The 17391-nt window shown below is 39.3% G+C and overlaps 1 protein-coding gene across 3 annotated transcripts in view; it reads right to left on the bottom strand.

Annotated features, from left to right (window-relative positions):
- Positions 1-16752, bottom strand: part of LOC105020625 (phospholipid-transporting ATPase ABCA1) — a 175916-nt gene extending 159164 nt beyond the window's left edge. For 2 of the 3 annotated variants that reach the window (XM_010887801.3, XM_010887800.3), the window contains exons 1-2: positions 16544-16752; positions 95-223 (exon numbers count right to left, since the gene is read on the bottom strand). In XM_010887801.3, coding sequence (XP_010886103.3) covers positions 95-160 — 66 coding nt within the window. In that variant the 5' untranslated portion in view covers positions 161-223; positions 16544-16752. Of the gene's footprint in view, positions 1-94; positions 224-15708; positions 15805-16543 lie in introns of all 3 variants that reach the window. The other variant, XM_020043474.2, reaches the window with a different exon arrangement.
- Between the last annotated feature and the right edge of the window lie 639 nt (positions 16753-17391).

Below are 17391 nucleotides of genomic sequence, written 5' to 3'. Positions count from 1 at the left end.
GTCCACAGTAGCACGAGTAACCAACCATATCGCTGTTATATAATGTGAACTTAACAGATATAGGTTGATTTTTACACCGAGGGTGTGCGGTTACCTTTTGTCTCTTCCGAAGAGTGAAGTTCTTCCACAGGAGAAGACCAAGCTGTGTCAGGAGACCCATTATGCCTTATCCAGGCAATATCCTGCCAACACGTCGTTATGGCAACCCCCCACTTAATAGACCCTGAAGGGAATAAAAGCAGGGTTTTGGTTGTTATACAGAGAACAAATGCACCATAGGGGAACTTACACTAATCACCCACTTCCCAAAGTATCATGGTAAAGTACCTGGCTCAGGACTTATTGTGACAACACAGTGATGCATTTTCATAGATGGACATCATTTACTCAGGTCTTTACTCTTGAGGTTTTGAAAGGGTTTTGATCAACAGTTTGTGTGCCAGATTAATTTGTTGTTTATGATACAGCCAAAACCACTATCTATGTCTTCATGGCTAAGCAACGTAAATCAAAGTTGAATGTAACCCAGGTGAAATGTCATAATATAAAGAAAATATAAACAAACCCATTGTGGAAATAAAAATAGTCTAACTTCTTGGGGTTAATTAATTCAGGTCTGTAACTGGTATATTAGAACTCCAGCTACTTATTCTTTCATACAAATTCATTGCTTGCATAGTGCACTCTTTGTATTTATCCATGGGGAAGTCATTATGAAGAAAAACATTTCATAATCGTTAACGGACTCCATCCTCTGACCAACCCTCTTCACTCAAGCCCTGACCTGACCCTCTTCATCTTTAGAGGATGCAGCATTCAAAGACTTGACCTTGCTTGGCTGAACTGTCATGATATATTGCTCGTTTGTTTTTTGCCTTTTGAATGCTTTGAGATTCTATAAAAACATCTGCAGAAGATTAATAACTTTTATTTGCATTACATTCTGAATAATATATTATAGACAATAAATGGACAAGCAAATATGAAATTCTATGCAGACCCACTTCTGTAAGTGATTCTGAATAAGAGTGTCTGCTAAATTATTTAAATGTAAAGATAGGTTTCAGCTATTTTATGTTTAGTAGTTACACTAAATTCATTATACATTAAATATGTTTTATTTGTTGCTAAAAGGGGAAATGACCAGCAAAGGAATTAGGCTAGACAGAAGAACCAGTCTAAAAAAATCATAGAGATGTCAAATTATTATGGCTTTGAAGTTATGCTGGATTTTGTTATATTGACATGATCACAAATAGTTACATTTATATTTTGGGCTCTGATGTGGAAAGAAAGTTGAAAAGTTCATGAATTATTGATACATTATTTTTCTCAAGAATCAGTGGCTATATGTAATCAACAAGTCAAAAACTCAGGCAGTTTAGTGATCCCAGATAATTGCCATTCCAAAATAAAAATGACACCATCTGCATTCTGGGCATAGCTAGTTGCAGTGTGTAGTGACAAGTATAGTCAAAATAGATAACATTGTTGGTTTATGTTCAAATAAAATTACAAAACATTTTTGTGTCATTGGCACAACAGGTAAACCAATGAAAATAAAGAGATTTGATATTGTAAACTACTAGTTGATAAACTATTTTACACTCATAATGACCTTTACTAAATGGTAAATAATTACATAACAGGACAGGTCATTATTAGATTCCGGGTCATTGACATACTGTAAACCTTTCCTGCCTTCAATTACATTTCAATTAGATGTCACTGCTGGTTTTGGTAAAAATACATTTCACACGCTGATTTAACATCTTAACCCCAAGGACCTATTCAACAGTCTTCAGGTTTCCTCTCTAACTTTATTTGGCATGTACCACCACTACACTAGCTTTTGTCCTGGACATTGCTTGTGAATCAGCACACGGTAAACTTCTGAACCAGAGCTAGCACTACACCAGACACAATTTATTGACCAAATGGACAATATCAAAGTCTTTATTGATGGACAGTAAATCTAGATAGCAATGTGTATAGCATGCTTTTGTTAAGCTATTTTGAGGACCTGTAACTTTCCTGCATAAATAATAGGCTAAAAGGTGAAAAAGGTGAGGATAGACGATGTTCGTTTTAGCCGAAGACGAAGACCCAGACAAATGTACAGCTTTTAATGCCCCATTTCCTTTCCCTTTTATTTTAACCATACACGTTTGCATAATTTAAAGCTACTTCATAGATGTTTTATTTACTGCCATGGGAAAGGTGAGTACATCCAGGTTACCAGAGAGATACTCTAATGGTGCAGCAGAGAACTAGGTCCCCAGATACTGGCCCCAAAAGACTTTCAATAATTAAAGTTCCACATCCATTAGCGTTAAGCTGCTGTAAATGCTAAGGAACAGACAAAACAGACAGGACCAAAACTGCAAACTAAGACTTCTACTGGACAGTGTCATTCATGGTAGGTCTATGGATGGGATACGGAAAGATGCTTTAAAGTCTTTTCTTCTTTTCCCCCAAAATGTCAATTTAGGAAAGGTATTTACCGTACTACTTCAACACTACTATATGTAAATGCATCTGATAGCAGGGAGGATTGCAACATCGGAATAAATGGGGTATAAATAGCTGACTGGCTGTGTCTCACTGAAGTGAATATATATTTTGAAATATAGCCAGAACATGTATTTTTCATACCCCAAGAAAAACATCTAGACAAACAACACCAAACAATATTGACATGTTTTTACTCCGTGAGTGACTCTTGAAGAAGAGGGATACAGAAAGTTTACCCATACCTTATGTGAGGTGAGTTGACACCTGTCCCTGACATTAAGGGACGACAAGTGCCACCAGGATAAAAACAGCCTGTCTCCATTACACAGCGGCTCCGCTTGTGTTTCCCTCAAGTGTTTGTGTAATTGAATGTGTTCCACATTTGCTTGCACAGCTTTTCAAGCCTCATCCTTTGAAATTGGCGTTGCACAAAGGAAAGGGCAGTTCGGAATGTCGTAAAAACACGCTGAACAATGAAAGGTGAAAAACATTCTCCCAACACCTAGCGCACAAGTGGAGATGTGGGAATGTCGGCAGAATATGCTGCCTAGTTGCGTGCCTGCAGAGTTCCGCATCAAATGGGTGAGTATTCAGTCAACAGGAAATGAGAAGTGATGATGGCGATTTGCATTTAAGTCGGAGTTAGACAAACAGAACACAGGCCGCATAACTATATAGTACAGTCTCCCGGGTTTTCAGTACATGTTTTTCTCTCAGTGACAGAGGAAACCGTTGTGAATAATTGAAATATGTTGCTGTGCCACTTCTTGCACTCACAAGATGTCTCAATGGTGTCATTAGTTCCGAAGAGGACCAGGGAACAGAGTACATTTGAAGCAGAAGTAAGAGAGAAGAAAGGGAATAAAAAAAGACACATGAGGAAAAGAAGAAGAATGAGGGGAAGAAAAATAAAAAAAAAACGTGTATAAGATAAAAGTGCTGACGCACGCCTGGCGTCTGGGAACTTGTTACATCAGAGTGCATTATTTCAACCCCTGCAAAGTTGGAACGTGTAAACATATTTTGTCATTGATCGGAGGACGGCAGAGCACGTTTGGAACATCTGTTACAAAAGCCCCCCCCCCCACCATTACAAATCCCCCACCCCCTCCCAATCTAAAGCCCCCACCCCCCTCCCAATCTACTCTGTAACCTCCTTCATCCCCTCCATCTCTGTTTCTCTTCATCTCTCTCTATCACAAGCTCATGAACATGTGGGAATCATAAAAGACTCTGAGGCTGGTTCAAGGGGATAGCTTACGGCACAGTTCGTTTTAATTAGTACCTAAGGGGAAAGGTGAATTGCCGGGTCATGCAACTATATGGTAACATTATCCAAGAAATCACTTCCTGGAGGACATGCCAGGGGAACCAATGCTTCCTTATCTGGACATTGTTGAATTTGAGTGTATGTTCATTCCCAGCGAGAATTACCCATGAGTACCAGTCGTAGGTTCTGCCTAGCTGATGTCAAAGCGTTTTGTCAAGAGTTTAGAATAATGAAACTTCTTGACACAAGAAAAACCTAATCCAGTCAAGGGGTACAGCTGTTTGAATAATCGGATCAAACAACTTCCATTAAGCTAACTCCCCACTGTTTGTAAGGCTACACAGCCTATTATCTTGCAATACTGACTTAAATCCCACTGGAGTGTCGTCGCATTTAAACACCTTTTAAGGAAATGCGTTTTTGTGCAACACACTTCTGGGTTGCACCATTGGATTTGTTTATTCCTTCTTCAGTCATTCATCAACTAGTAGTGTGTGATAAACGTGACATGAGATAGTGGGTTTTGGGAGATTAGGGTATAGCTAAGGTTATACAAATTGTGTTTTTTGAATTCCCATTTTTATTGCCTAGCCTGATTGTGTTATAACTATGACTGAGCGAACAATGTTTGTACCTATGTCTTAAGCTGGTGGCACAGCACAGGCAGATAGCTCCCCGCAGTAGGTTTAGCCATATGGATTCAACTAGATAACAAAATGTCATACAACATGTTGTTCAGAATTACAATTTTCATAGCCTATCTGGACCATGGTATATCTATAACCAAACTATTTCTCTATATGTTGTACTGTATGTGTCCTAGGCACCCGGTGCAGTTTAGCATACCTGTCTAGGAGAAATATGTCTGAAAACAATGTCTATATTTATATGGATATTCTCCAGGATTTTAATCTGAATTTCTTTGGGACTGGCAACACAACAACTACTTTACCAAAATAAATGAGAGAAAATCATTGGGAAGACAACAAATCGACTGAGTGTGAATACGGGGACTGCTAAATTATTTGGGAGCGTGTGTACAATGATAAATACTATTGCTGGATTCTCAGTCAAAGTCTGCATCTGTTTAATTCAGGGTTAGAGTTACAGTGGGCTGCCTGTCACAGCCCCATACACATCCACCTCACTAAACACAACAACAAAAATAACAAACCCTTGTCCAATTGATTGTTAAATTTGACATGAACATACTGTGTGATATATTTCAATGACAGGTTTACAATCGTACATTTTCTCTGCTATGACATAAGAAAATAGCATGCATCACAATACCCTCTTTTGCCAAATGAGAAAGCATCATAACTTCCATATTTCCGAGCAGTTAAACTATACTAAACTTAAGATAATGTTGTGCTATCGCCATCTCTGGGACTCCTGTCTGTGAAAAACTACACCCTATGTGTTTTGTATGATGAATGTGGAGTTCCCTTGTTAGTACTTTGTGCACACTATACTGCATGAATGTGCAGCAAGCCCACAGGCTGCTGTATCCGTGGGTCTTGTGTTACAAAATATTTTTTTTTTACCTAACACCCACCTGATCAGACTAAACTATTCAAGTCCAAAGGATGTTTAGGGGAATTACACAATAAAGTATATCACTTTGGATTTCAAATTGTGCAGTGAATATGCTTTGCACTTTTTTGCACACTCCCCCCAGGTTAGGAAGCCAAAATGATTTAGACAGATTAAGGTTATATACAATGAAGTAGTCCTAGGGTCTCTTCCCTGGTGAGGCTCTGTCAGGACTGTTCAGCAGACATCTACAGATTCTGCTTGATTCTGCGCCCTTTTTGCCCTCAGTTTTGTCTTCTGCATGTGAAAGGCATGCTTAACTGAATTCCTACTAGGAATTTGACTTGTCAACTTGTTGTTTGAAGTCATTGTCCTTTCCACCTCACCCCCTCCACCTCATTTCACAGATACGTTGGTAAGTTCGTTTTTTTTCTCCACACTTTCCTCTTGCCACCACTCTGGTATTTGTCTCATCTGTTCACAGTACTTATTTTCCAGGACTATGCAGGCTGTTTTAAGTTTTTAGGTAATCCTAGTTTTAGTGCTAATTAAGCCTCTTGCACATTGCAGTACAACTTCTGTAGTTTAGCGGCTAGTGAAGTCTTCTACTTACAGTAGTAGCCGTGACATTCACCCTACATCTTAATTTAACAAACAGTTCATTTTGGAATACCTCAGGTTTTGGCTGTATCTCTTATAGATTTTTTTCTTATTTGTCCGCCTCATGGTGGCCAGCTTGGATTTCATTGCCACTTCTTTTGTCTTCATGTTATCAGACACCAACATTAGACAAACACATATAGTATTTTTTTTTGTTTCAATATTGATGAAAATACCCTCACATAATTAAAGCTAACAGCAGGCATTTCAACCCCATAGTCATTGCATAATCTAAAATCCAAAATGCTGGAAAACAGAATAATGCACACACAATGTATCACTGTCCAAACACTTTTAAAGTTCACTAGGTCCGAAATCTGAAAATCAAATGGCTAAATGAATAATCATGTGGCCATCTTCAAACAATTCCATATGTTAGGGCAAAGGGCAAAGACTTCTGGAATAATATGTATCACTTAACAGTAAAAAGATGAACGCATTAACCTAATACAACCTAAACTTGCATTGTCACCAAGTTTGGTAACTAAAGCCCACACAGCCAGAGCAGAATGTATTACTAATGTTGCATTGTGGGAGAAACAAGGGCTTTTTCATATCAGGGTGTGATACTACTTCCCTCCAGAATAATCTTTAAACACCAGATTCCTAAAAACATCTGTGCTTTATAGCGTGGCCATGGAATGGTCCCTTCAAGGATTTGTCACCCATCTCCATGCCAAACTACTCCTGAACAGCTGGCAAGGGTTCTCCAGGATAAGGTTGAGACGTTTCCAGACTTCATTTACAACATGAATAAGCAAGCAGCACTCTCTTCTTCTTTTTGAGAACATTGGGCTTGCTCAGTATGAGGTGTGCGGGCATATGTTGGGTAGTTGTTTCACTGTTCATTTAACCCCTGCTTTACCAGGTATGTTGGCTGAGAACATTGCCGTTTACAGCCAATAAAATGCCATTCAATATAGTGTTTATTATAACAAAAGAAATGCACAGTGTGTGTACACTGTGCACAATACACAATGTGTACTGTGTGTGTGTGTGTGTACAGTTTGCATATGCATGCATATTTAGTTCGACCAGCCCACAGAGCTATAAATGGTCCAGCCCATCAGAAATTTTCTTATCTGAAGCCTTCAAAACCACAATGTTCACTAGGTCATGAGTTGTTTCTTCTTTACTTTAATATTTCAGTACACTCTACAGAGACAACATCATCATTTGGTTAAAAAAAAAGCCCGGCTATAACCGGATGCCTATGTTATAAAAAATGCAGACGGTCATTTCCTGTTTCTAAAATGCATGCTGTTGAGAGATTTACCTCTTCGTTAGAACAACTATGTTGCACTGACCTACCTGTGTCATGTATCTATGTAAAATCTGTTACATTAAACTCAGCTCAGTAGTATGTTGTTTGTTGCTCACTAGGTTTTACCATTTCTTTTTTTACAGTAAGTATACAAAGTATGGACTGTTTTCATTTCATATGACAAAATGAATGTGAGTAAAGGATTGGCTTGACCATCAATTGAAAAAGGTTGTTTGACAACGGCTACATATTAATCATAAAAGCACTTACAGCACAGGGTAATTTTAACTCTAAGGGGTAAAAAAGAACAAAACCTTTTTTATCCTTTTTAAGTAACAAATGTCTGGCATAAAAACACTATACATAATGTTTTGTGCATAATATGGAAGAATTAAAAATAATCCCTAGTGCTGTTTGGTAGCTAAACTGAAAATAGGAAAGAAAAATACAATAGTCCTTTGTGATTAAAGTGAAAAGTTAGTACAGTAGTATGTGTCTAGTAAGGCTGTAATGTTACACATGGAAGATTATTTGCATGTGAACCAATTTGTTTATTTTTTATTATTCAAAATACATACCGAACAACACTGTTTTTTCATTTATCTGAGCTATGAAAAAATACACTTTTGGCAATTCTGTTTAAATGAGAGCCTTTGTGCACGTTGTAATCCAAATTATAATAATTGGTGGTGGTTTCTCAACGGTTTTGTCATTTTGGCACATGAAGAAAGGAAGCACAGTTATACTCAGCAATGGAAAACAAAGTGGTGGACAAAGGAAGACCTCGGTAGTGGATGCTCACCATCATGAAGAAAACCAAATGTATAGATCACTTTTTACACATTATGTAATTCCCCAATATTACATCCCCAAAACCATTGGGTAAGATTAATATCCAAACTGAACCCTTTTTTTTGTATTTCGTCAGTTCTCCTTTGCAGTCAAACATTTGACGTTTTTTTTGTCCATCTCAGGTTTTCAGTGGTTGTTGACCAGATAACTGACTAAACAGATCCAGAAAACACGAAAACAAGTTTTTGTTTTAGTTGACAATCTATGTATCAATGTCATTCACTAATGAAAGAATAATGAATGTTTTTGTGCCTTGAAATGAAATAGTTTGGCAGGGAAAAGTAATCTTCAGTCTCGCTAGAAATTGCTCAATTCTTATGAGTATTTCTAGGAAGTTAGTAAATACTAGTACGCCTATTACTGGCTAATAAGCTGTTAAAAAGCCATACAGTCCATAGACACTATTTGTTGTGGAGGTAAACTTAATAAGAAACGTTAATCAGTTTAACACAGTGCTTAATGGTGTCTGGCCACTGGCTAAATGAGCAGTGCCGTGGCATAGTGGTTGAAGGCAGTACCTCTCATGTGGGAGAGTTTGAATCCAGTGAGGGCAACAATGTTCTATCTGGAGGGGCATTACCCATATAATCTGTGCCCCCCCCCCCCTTCCCCCCCAGTTTTGTTTCCCCATAAACACTGCAAATGGTATATGAATTAGATATGCCCCCTCATTCATAAACAATGCCCCCTCAGTCATTTTACCCTGCAGCCAGGCTGTGTCATGCCCAGGTCATTCCAAGGATACTTTTCTGAATGTTCTCTAATCTGGCAGCAAAGGATTGACTGGGTTTACTGTGGCTACCCTCCCTGTATAAATTACAGGTATTAAAAATACTACGACCATCAAAAGTTAACGGAAAGCGCATCCTCCAAATGTATACGTACAGGTAAAGACTGTGGTGTGGTGCCTGGAGAAGTGGTTGTACAAATGTATCAACTATCTGCACTAAAAAATGTAATTAACAATAGTAAGCTATATCAACATTGTAAACTAAACATTCTGATATGTTCCATCAGCCTTATTTGATATGGATTAATTATGTTGCTACCAAAAAAATACTCTGTAAGCATTTGATAACTGAGGTGACCAATTGCTTTAATTTTGAAAGTACAATGTTTTACCATTCTTGCTTGATATAGGATTGCAGTTCGGGGTCTCCTTTGTCATATATACACAAAACCTATACAGTGGGGAGAACAAGTATTTGATACACTGTCGATTTTGCAGGTTTTCCTACTTACAAAGCACGTAGAGATCTGTCATTTTTATCATAGGTACCCTTCAACTGTGAGAGACGCAATCTAAAACAAAAATCCAGAAAATCACATTGTATGATTTCTAAATAATTAATTTCCATTTTATTGCATGACATAAGTATTTGATCACCTGCCAACCAGTAAGAATTACGGCTCTCACAGACCTGTTAGTTTTTCTTTAAGAAGCCCTCCTGTTCTCCACTCATTACCTGTATTAACTACACCTGTTTGAACTCGTTACCTGTATAAAAGACACCTGTCCACACACTCAATCAAACAGACTCCAACCTCTCCACAATGGCCAAGACCTGAGAGCTGTGTTCGGACATCAGCGATAAAATTGTAGACCTGCACAAGGCTGGGATGGGCTACAGGACAATAGGCAAGCAGCTTGGTGAGAAGGCAACAATTATTCGAAAAAGGTAGAAGTTCAAGATGACGGTCAATCTCCCTCGGTCTGGGGCTCCATGCAAGATCTCCCCTCGTGGGGCATCAATGATCACGAGGAAGGTGAGGGATCAGCCCAGAACTACATGGCAGGACCTGTTCAATGACCTGAAGAGAGCTGGGACCACAGTCTCAAAGAAAACCATTAGTGGATTAAAATCCTGCAGCACACGCAAGGTCCCCCTGTTCAAGCCAGCGCATGTCCAGGCCCGTCGGAAGTTTGCCAATGACCATCCAGAGAAGAAATGGAAGAAGGTCATGTGGTCTGATGAGCCAAAAATAGAGCTTTTTGGTCTAAACTCCACTTGTCGTGTTTTTTGAGGAAGAAGAAGTATTAGTACAACCCCAAGAACACCATCCCAAGCGTGAAGCATGGAGGTGGAAACATAATTACTGGATCTTCCAGCATGACAACGACCCGAAACACACAGCCAGGGCAACTAAGGAGTGGCTCCGTAAGAAGCATCTCAAGGTCCTGGAGTGGCCTAGCCAGTCTCCAGACCTGAACCCAATAGAAAATCTGTGGAGGGAGCTGAAGGTCCCTATTGCCCAGACCTTCCCCTGAAGGATCTGGGGAAGGTCTGTATGGAGGAGTGGGCCAAAATCCCTGCTGCAGTGTGTGCAAACCTGGTCAAGAACTACAGGAAATGCATGATCTCTGTAATTGCAAACAAAGGTTTCTGTACCAAATATTAAGTTCGGCTTTTCTGATGTATCAAATACTTATGTCATGCAATAAAATGCAAATGAATAACTTACAAATCATACAATGTGATTTTCTGGATTTTTGTTTTAAATTCCGTCACTCACAGTTGAAGAGTACCTATGATAAAAATTACAGACTTCTACATGCTTTGTAAGTGGGAAAACGTGCAAAATCGGCAGTGTATCAAATACTTGTTCTCTCCACTGTATATTGTTCAGCATTAATGGTGCCTTCACTGATGTGCCTTCATGCCATGTGCACAAATGCACCCCCATACCATCATGGTTGCTGGCCTTTGAAGTGTGTGCTGATAAGAAGCCGGATGGTCCCTTTCCTCTTTAGTCCAGCGGATGCGGCGTCCATGATTCCCAAATATAATTTCTAATTTTGATTCGTCAGACCACAGGAAAGTTTTCCACTTCGCCTCAGTCCATCTTAAATGAGCTTGGGCCCAGAGAAGGCAGCGGGTTCTGGGTCTTGTTTATGTCTGGTTTCTTCTTTACATGGCAGAATTCAAACCTGAATCTGTGGATGAAGCATTGTACTGTGTTCACATTCGTGTCTGTTTTTAATGCCGTGCCATCTGAGTGCCTGAAGATCACAGCCATACAGAGATTTCTCCAGATTATCTGAATCTTTTAATGGTATTATGTACCATAGATGATGAGATCTTTGCAACTGAGAAACGTTATTCTTCATTGTTGCACTATTTGCCCGCACAGTCCTTCAGAGTGGTGAACTCTTTTCAGTCCTCACCTCTGATAGACACATCCTCTCTGGAATGAGGATTATTAATTAGTTGTGTAATATTACACCAGGTTTAGTTTTTTAGGATTACACAGCTTTTCCAGTCTTCTGTTACCTAAGTCCTAACTTTTTGGAAATGTGTTGCTGGCATCAAATTCAAAGTGGGCATATACGTTTCAACTGAGACAATAAAATGTCTCAGTTTTAACATTTGATATGTCATCCTTGTACTATTTTCTATTGAATATAGGGTTTAAATGATTTGCACATCATTGCATTCAGTTTTTTTTTTTACATTTTACACAGCCCCATAACTTTTTGGGAAACAACGTTGTAGATAGATTGTAGGAGATATCATGTCATATTGTGTTGTGGCGGAGTTAACTAGCTAACGGTAGGTAACAAATTAGAATCAAGTAACTAACAAGTTATGTTGTTTGTTTCTTTTCATTATCGTTTGTATTTTATTGTCCTATACTGTTATTGATAGTGTTATAGACTTTTGTAGTAGAACAATTTGGTAGCCTACGGTATGCCTAATTAAAAAGATCAACATCAGCAAGTATAGGGTTATTGTAAAAATATTTAATGTATAGGTCTAAGTCCGTAGGTCTGTAACAAATTAGTTTTGCTAACTGTCAGATTCGAATACAAATGTAGTAATTCTTTTGAAAGTACTATAAATCCTGTAAAGTATACAATAGGGTGAATGTATGATTTTTGTGCTTCATCTGACTATTGTTATTAATTACCACATGCAAAACACACAAGAACATTGTCTTGCAGAAACAAAGAATACAACACCCTTTTGTATACATACACTCAGACACCTACACAAACACATGGGTTAACGTTCTCTTTCAGGGAGGTTGTTTTTGAGGTCTCTGTGCATCTGTGACAAACATCTTGGGGGATGCATGCCGACTGATGCTTGCGCAATTGATGCTGCCATATGTTGATGTAATCAGGAATTAAAATGTACGCGTCCTCACTGAATTCCAAGGTGTACATTGACATGTCGGCTATCGGTATCAGAAAACTATTTTACTATCGATGCATCCCTAGTGACATGGGACAGCCCAAAATAGCGATAACTATACACACAATCTCTTTTACATTTGCTCTAGAGTCATTTCATTATCAGATGGAGGATTTTTTTTCTTTTCCTTGAGTTGTTTGTTATTGTGAGTATTTCTATATTTCCAAATCGTCTTTGTTTTATATACTTTGAACACTCCCTTTGTATGGCTACGCGTGAGGTGCATTTGGGAAGGCAATTTTCGATGCGCCTGACTGTTACTAATAAATCACTTACGCAAAGTAATTTCCTCTTTGCTACACTTCCAAATAATCATTTGAAATGTTATCAGATCTTTGCACCTTTCCTTTAACATTTCCTCAACAACGTTTCCTCTCCAAAGAATTAGTCCTTCAGCGATGCCCATACCAGAGCCCTTTGTAGTTCCCCGAACAACCTTTTTTGGTGATATATGCATTTAGCACATTCTCAGGGTCATGAATTGAGCAAATTTTGTATACATGGGGGCACCACTGGACAAGTACATTCTTCCAACCTAAGTTTTGGTGCCTTTATGGACATATGTGTCTTTCAAGAAATAGTGGTGCAATAAGGCAATGTGGTAGTTGAAATGTAAAACCTGCTCAAAATTGCTTGCCTTAATTGTCACCATCAGCCTCTGCCAGTCAGGAAATGTCCATTGGACATTGAATACCTTGTTAGTTGCTATGGCAGAATGTTTTCGGTAGATGAAGCCATCCAAAGTGGATGTATTTGCTTCTACTTTAGCAGACAAGGTGTGTACATTTCCAAATTCCTTCTGCTTCTGCTGTCATCAGTTACATCATGAAGACAAGTGAGCCAGTTGAAGTGGCGGTCATGCACTCCAAATCTTGCTCCAAATCTTGAATACCTATGCCATTTTTTCACAGATGAGGTGGCTTTTTTCGGTCCTCTTGCCATCACTGTGGTACATGTTGAAGAGGCACTGTGTAGAATCCTGCCTCTAATGTTTGCACGGCTGAAATATAACAATGACTTCTCTTACTAAAAGATAAGTTTAGAGATTGGGAGAAAGTACTACAGGTGTCTAAATATAGTATGAGGAGTCTACAAGTCGATGAAAACTGATAGAAGGACCAGCGAGAAAGCTGAAATGAGGAACAACTCGGACACCTGGAACAATTTTGTAAAAAAGGATTCAAATATTAGCTTAAAACATTCACTGCAGATGTCATCTGGTCATTTATGCTAGTTGTATAGTAAAAATCTTACAAAGGCTGTTTAATCTTTTGCTCATATGTGCAAAATACCTTTTTGCCAAACTATAACGTGGCCATCCTGTTTTTTTTAGGCTAACCTGCGGTTTGCGCCTTGCTGTGTAGCTTCTGTAATTTCATTGGTTAAGTCTTCTGGGGGTTGTAGTAGCTGACACATCCAAGTCTTCTGGGATTGTAGTGGCTGACACATCCAAGTCTTCTGGGGGTTGTAGTAGCTGACACATCCAAGTCTTCTGGGGGTTGTAGTGGCTGACACATCCAAGTCTTCTGGGGATTGTAATGGCTGACACATTCAAATCTTCTGGGGGTTGTAGTGGCTGACACATCCAAGTCTTCTGGGGGTTGTAGTGGCTGACACATCCAAGTCTTCTGGGGGTTGTAGTGGCTGACACATCCAAGTCTTCTGGGGGTTGTAGTGGCTGACACATCCAAGTCTTCTGGGGGTTGTAGTGGCTGACACATCCAAGTCTTCTGGGGGTTGTAGTGGCTGACACATCCAAGTCTTCTGGGGGTTGTAGTGGCTGACACATCCAAGTCTTCTGGGGGTTGTAGTGGCTGACACATCCAAGTCTTCTGGGGGTTGTAGTGGCTGACACATCCAAGTCTTCTGGGGGTTGTAGTGGCTGACACATCCAAGTCTTCTGGGGGTTGTAGTGGCTGACACATCCAAGTCTTCTGGGGGTTGTAGTGGCTGACACATCCAAGTCTTCTGGGGGTTGTAGTGGCTGACACATCCAAGTCTTCTGGTGGTTGTAGTGGCTGACACATCCAAGTCTTCTGGGGGTTGTAGTGGCTGACACATCCAAGTCTTCTGGGGGTTGTAGTGGCTGACACATCCAAGTCTTCTGGGGGTTGTAGTGGCTGACACATCCTACCTGCTGTGTTCCTGATCATCTGGAGTGCTTCCTTTTGTGTCCATTTGTGATGTTAATCATTTAGTTCAATGTCATGATACTATGACCAAAAAGACTAAAGTATTTTTTCTCCCCTCTCTTTTCCTGCTCACCAGTGCTTTATATGAAGTTCCAGACTTGTTGCTTAGCTTAAATTATGTTTCTGTTTCAGATTGTTGATCCTCATAATTGCTTTCTTGACTTTGATTGACAACTCTTCGATCTTGATGTCATAAAACGCTAATACTAACCTCCAAAGGCACACGCAAATCCTACAATCAAGATTAGACGTTGACATCTCTTATGAGTGGACAAATGATGAGACAGAACACCTGTTGAGCAGATTGTCCCAATACTTTCGGTGTCATGAAATTGGAATACTATCCATTAAGTGTTGTCATTCTTAAATGGTAAAAACAATATGTGCACAAATACCCTGAAATAAAAGCTTATATAAGAAAATAATGTATTCCCTAACACAATCCAGATATAAGCATGTTTTAACTTAATTTTACTGTATATGCACAATGTAATTGTAAAAAAAGAATCTGTATGGCATCAAACTGGTTATAGCAACTGCCATCATACGGTTTCTTCCACAAATTTCTCCAGTCCCGTCTCTGGCTGTTTATCAAAAAATGTTACAGTGTCCATTTTGTTGTTCCAGATTGAACCTTTTATGTTTTAAAAAATGGGTCACCGTAGAGAAAGCAACTCTGAATGAAATGAAGCTATTTAGATTTTCAAAGGGACATGTTATTAGCATTCATCAGTGACTTCATAATTATTTGGAGCCTATTACCCATTTGTTAGCTGCTAATTAGCCATATTAGAAGCAACTTACTGGATGTTTACTGAAATTACAAAAGACATTAATCAATCAATCCAACTTTTTCTTTCAAATAGATTGTACGTTCTTCAGTTACTACCCTATAAGGAAAAGTAAGAAACCGAGGCAGTCAATTTAAAAACGGGTCTCTAGGCAAAGTGTAACATGCAATTTCGTTTAAAGCAGGTCCACGCATATTGTTCTGACCTTGACCCTTAATAAAATAGTCACTCATGAGCTCTTCCTGTGTCATCGTGTGAATAGGTAAACACATGAGACTGTCATTTATGACCTCCTTATCTCAGGATCATATATACTGTAGCATGTATCGCCTCACCAGCAGTACTGCAGGGCTTTGGTCAATCATTTAGCTCAACATCACGATCCTATGACACAAAAGGCTAAAGTCTCTCCCCCCTTTCTCTACCACACTACCTGTTAATGTCGGCCTTAAACGGTGTAAATCCCAGATCCCATGAGGCAGAACTCTCCCAAGGAGGGCGAATTTCACATCTGGAATGAACGTATTCCCTGTTAAGATAATGCACATGGAAGTTGGACTGTATTGTGGAAAATGCAGTCTGTATGTTGTATCTCGGTATCTTGTGCTATGTCTGATTTATTTCTAAACCATTCCCAGTTATAATCATCTGGTGAGGCAGATAGCCTAATGGTTAGAGCGTTTGGCCAGTAACCAATAGTAACCAGTTACGTGTGCTTGAGCACTTAACCCTAGACAATGTTAGTACTAAGTATTACAGCTCATCGGTGTGAAGATGGATGAAAATATTATATTTATCATACCCCCAGTATCTCTGAACCACGTACGCTTCATTTATTAAACAACACATATCTCCATGAATAATATTGAGTCCCACTAAACTCCAGGTATTTAAGGCAGTAATGGTGTCTATTGCATTATGCAGTTGACCGTCTATGAAAAACATGACACCATGACTCAGCCCTACTCTCAGGCTGTCATGTACTGTAGGCCATTGACCCAGCCACAGTCCCTGGAGGAAACTGGCTAGCACCTTACTGACAACAATCACATCAACCAGGGGATCATATGAGGCCCTGCTATGTAGCACTTCTGTTGTTGGAAACCCATTACTGGCAATAAGTGTCAATGCCTTGTATTTCTAAACCCCAAAGCCACACAGATAATGCTACAGGTATGACTGTGTAATTTAGTACTATGTGGTTTCCACGTGAATAGGTGAGTTTCATTTCTGTAAAGTGAGAGCAAATTTAAATGTAAGCAACTTACCTCCTAGCTATTATTGTCGGCGGGTACTTGGGTGTCTCCAGATGAAACAAACGAGAGTGAACTCCACGACAATTTTCTGAGACTTTGTTTCACTCTCTCCACTGAGCAGTCTTTCCCACTCTCTGTCCCTTCATTACCTCGTTCTCTTCTTCCTCGACTCCATCCCCTTTTACCTAGAACTATAAAGTATGCAAATCACAAATGACTGCCAGGGGACTGCCATGACAACGGCAGTAGACCCAGGTGGCGGGGTAGTTTGTTGGGTGTACCTTACACAACACACTCCCTTAAGCTCAACCTGGGAGCACGTGTTGAGTCTTATCTCAATGGGCTGTGATATATAATCAAGGCGGGAGATACTTTGCATGTATTCCATGGACTTAAGAATACTGCACAGTCTCATGATTTGAGCGATAAAATGGTTTAAAACAGCATTGTAATATGTTAATCTAAGGCTAACAAAGTGGAAATAAAGATGTCATATCTACAGCGTTGTTGTTGTCCGATGTTTTTGGTTCCTAACTGTGCCTAATATGTCATGGACAAACGATTTCTAGTAATTCTGGATGCCCTAGATTGTGCTTATTCATTGTGGCATAAAAGGCCAAACTGATCCAGTATGAATTAGTATAACATTTTTGAGAGTTAAGTGTATACAAATGGGAGACATTGTGCCCTTCTAAGACTTGCTGCACACTGAATGAAATGCTATTGTCTCCGGTTGACCCATCTTCAAATTAAACCTAGAATTCAGTCTCTGTGATGTATCATTCAAATATACCTCGTTTGAAAATTCCGCTGAAATGTAGGAACTGACAGAGCAAGTTTATTTGTTGAAGATGTGGATG

This window comes from Esox lucius, chromosome 24 (assembly GCF_011004845.1).
Source record: "Esox lucius isolate fEsoLuc1 chromosome 24, fEsoLuc1.pri, whole genome shotgun sequence".
Lineage (NCBI taxonomy): Eukaryota > Metazoa > Chordata > Actinopteri > Esociformes > Esocidae > Esox > Esox lucius.
This window is presented reverse-complemented; position numbering and strand designations above follow the sequence as displayed.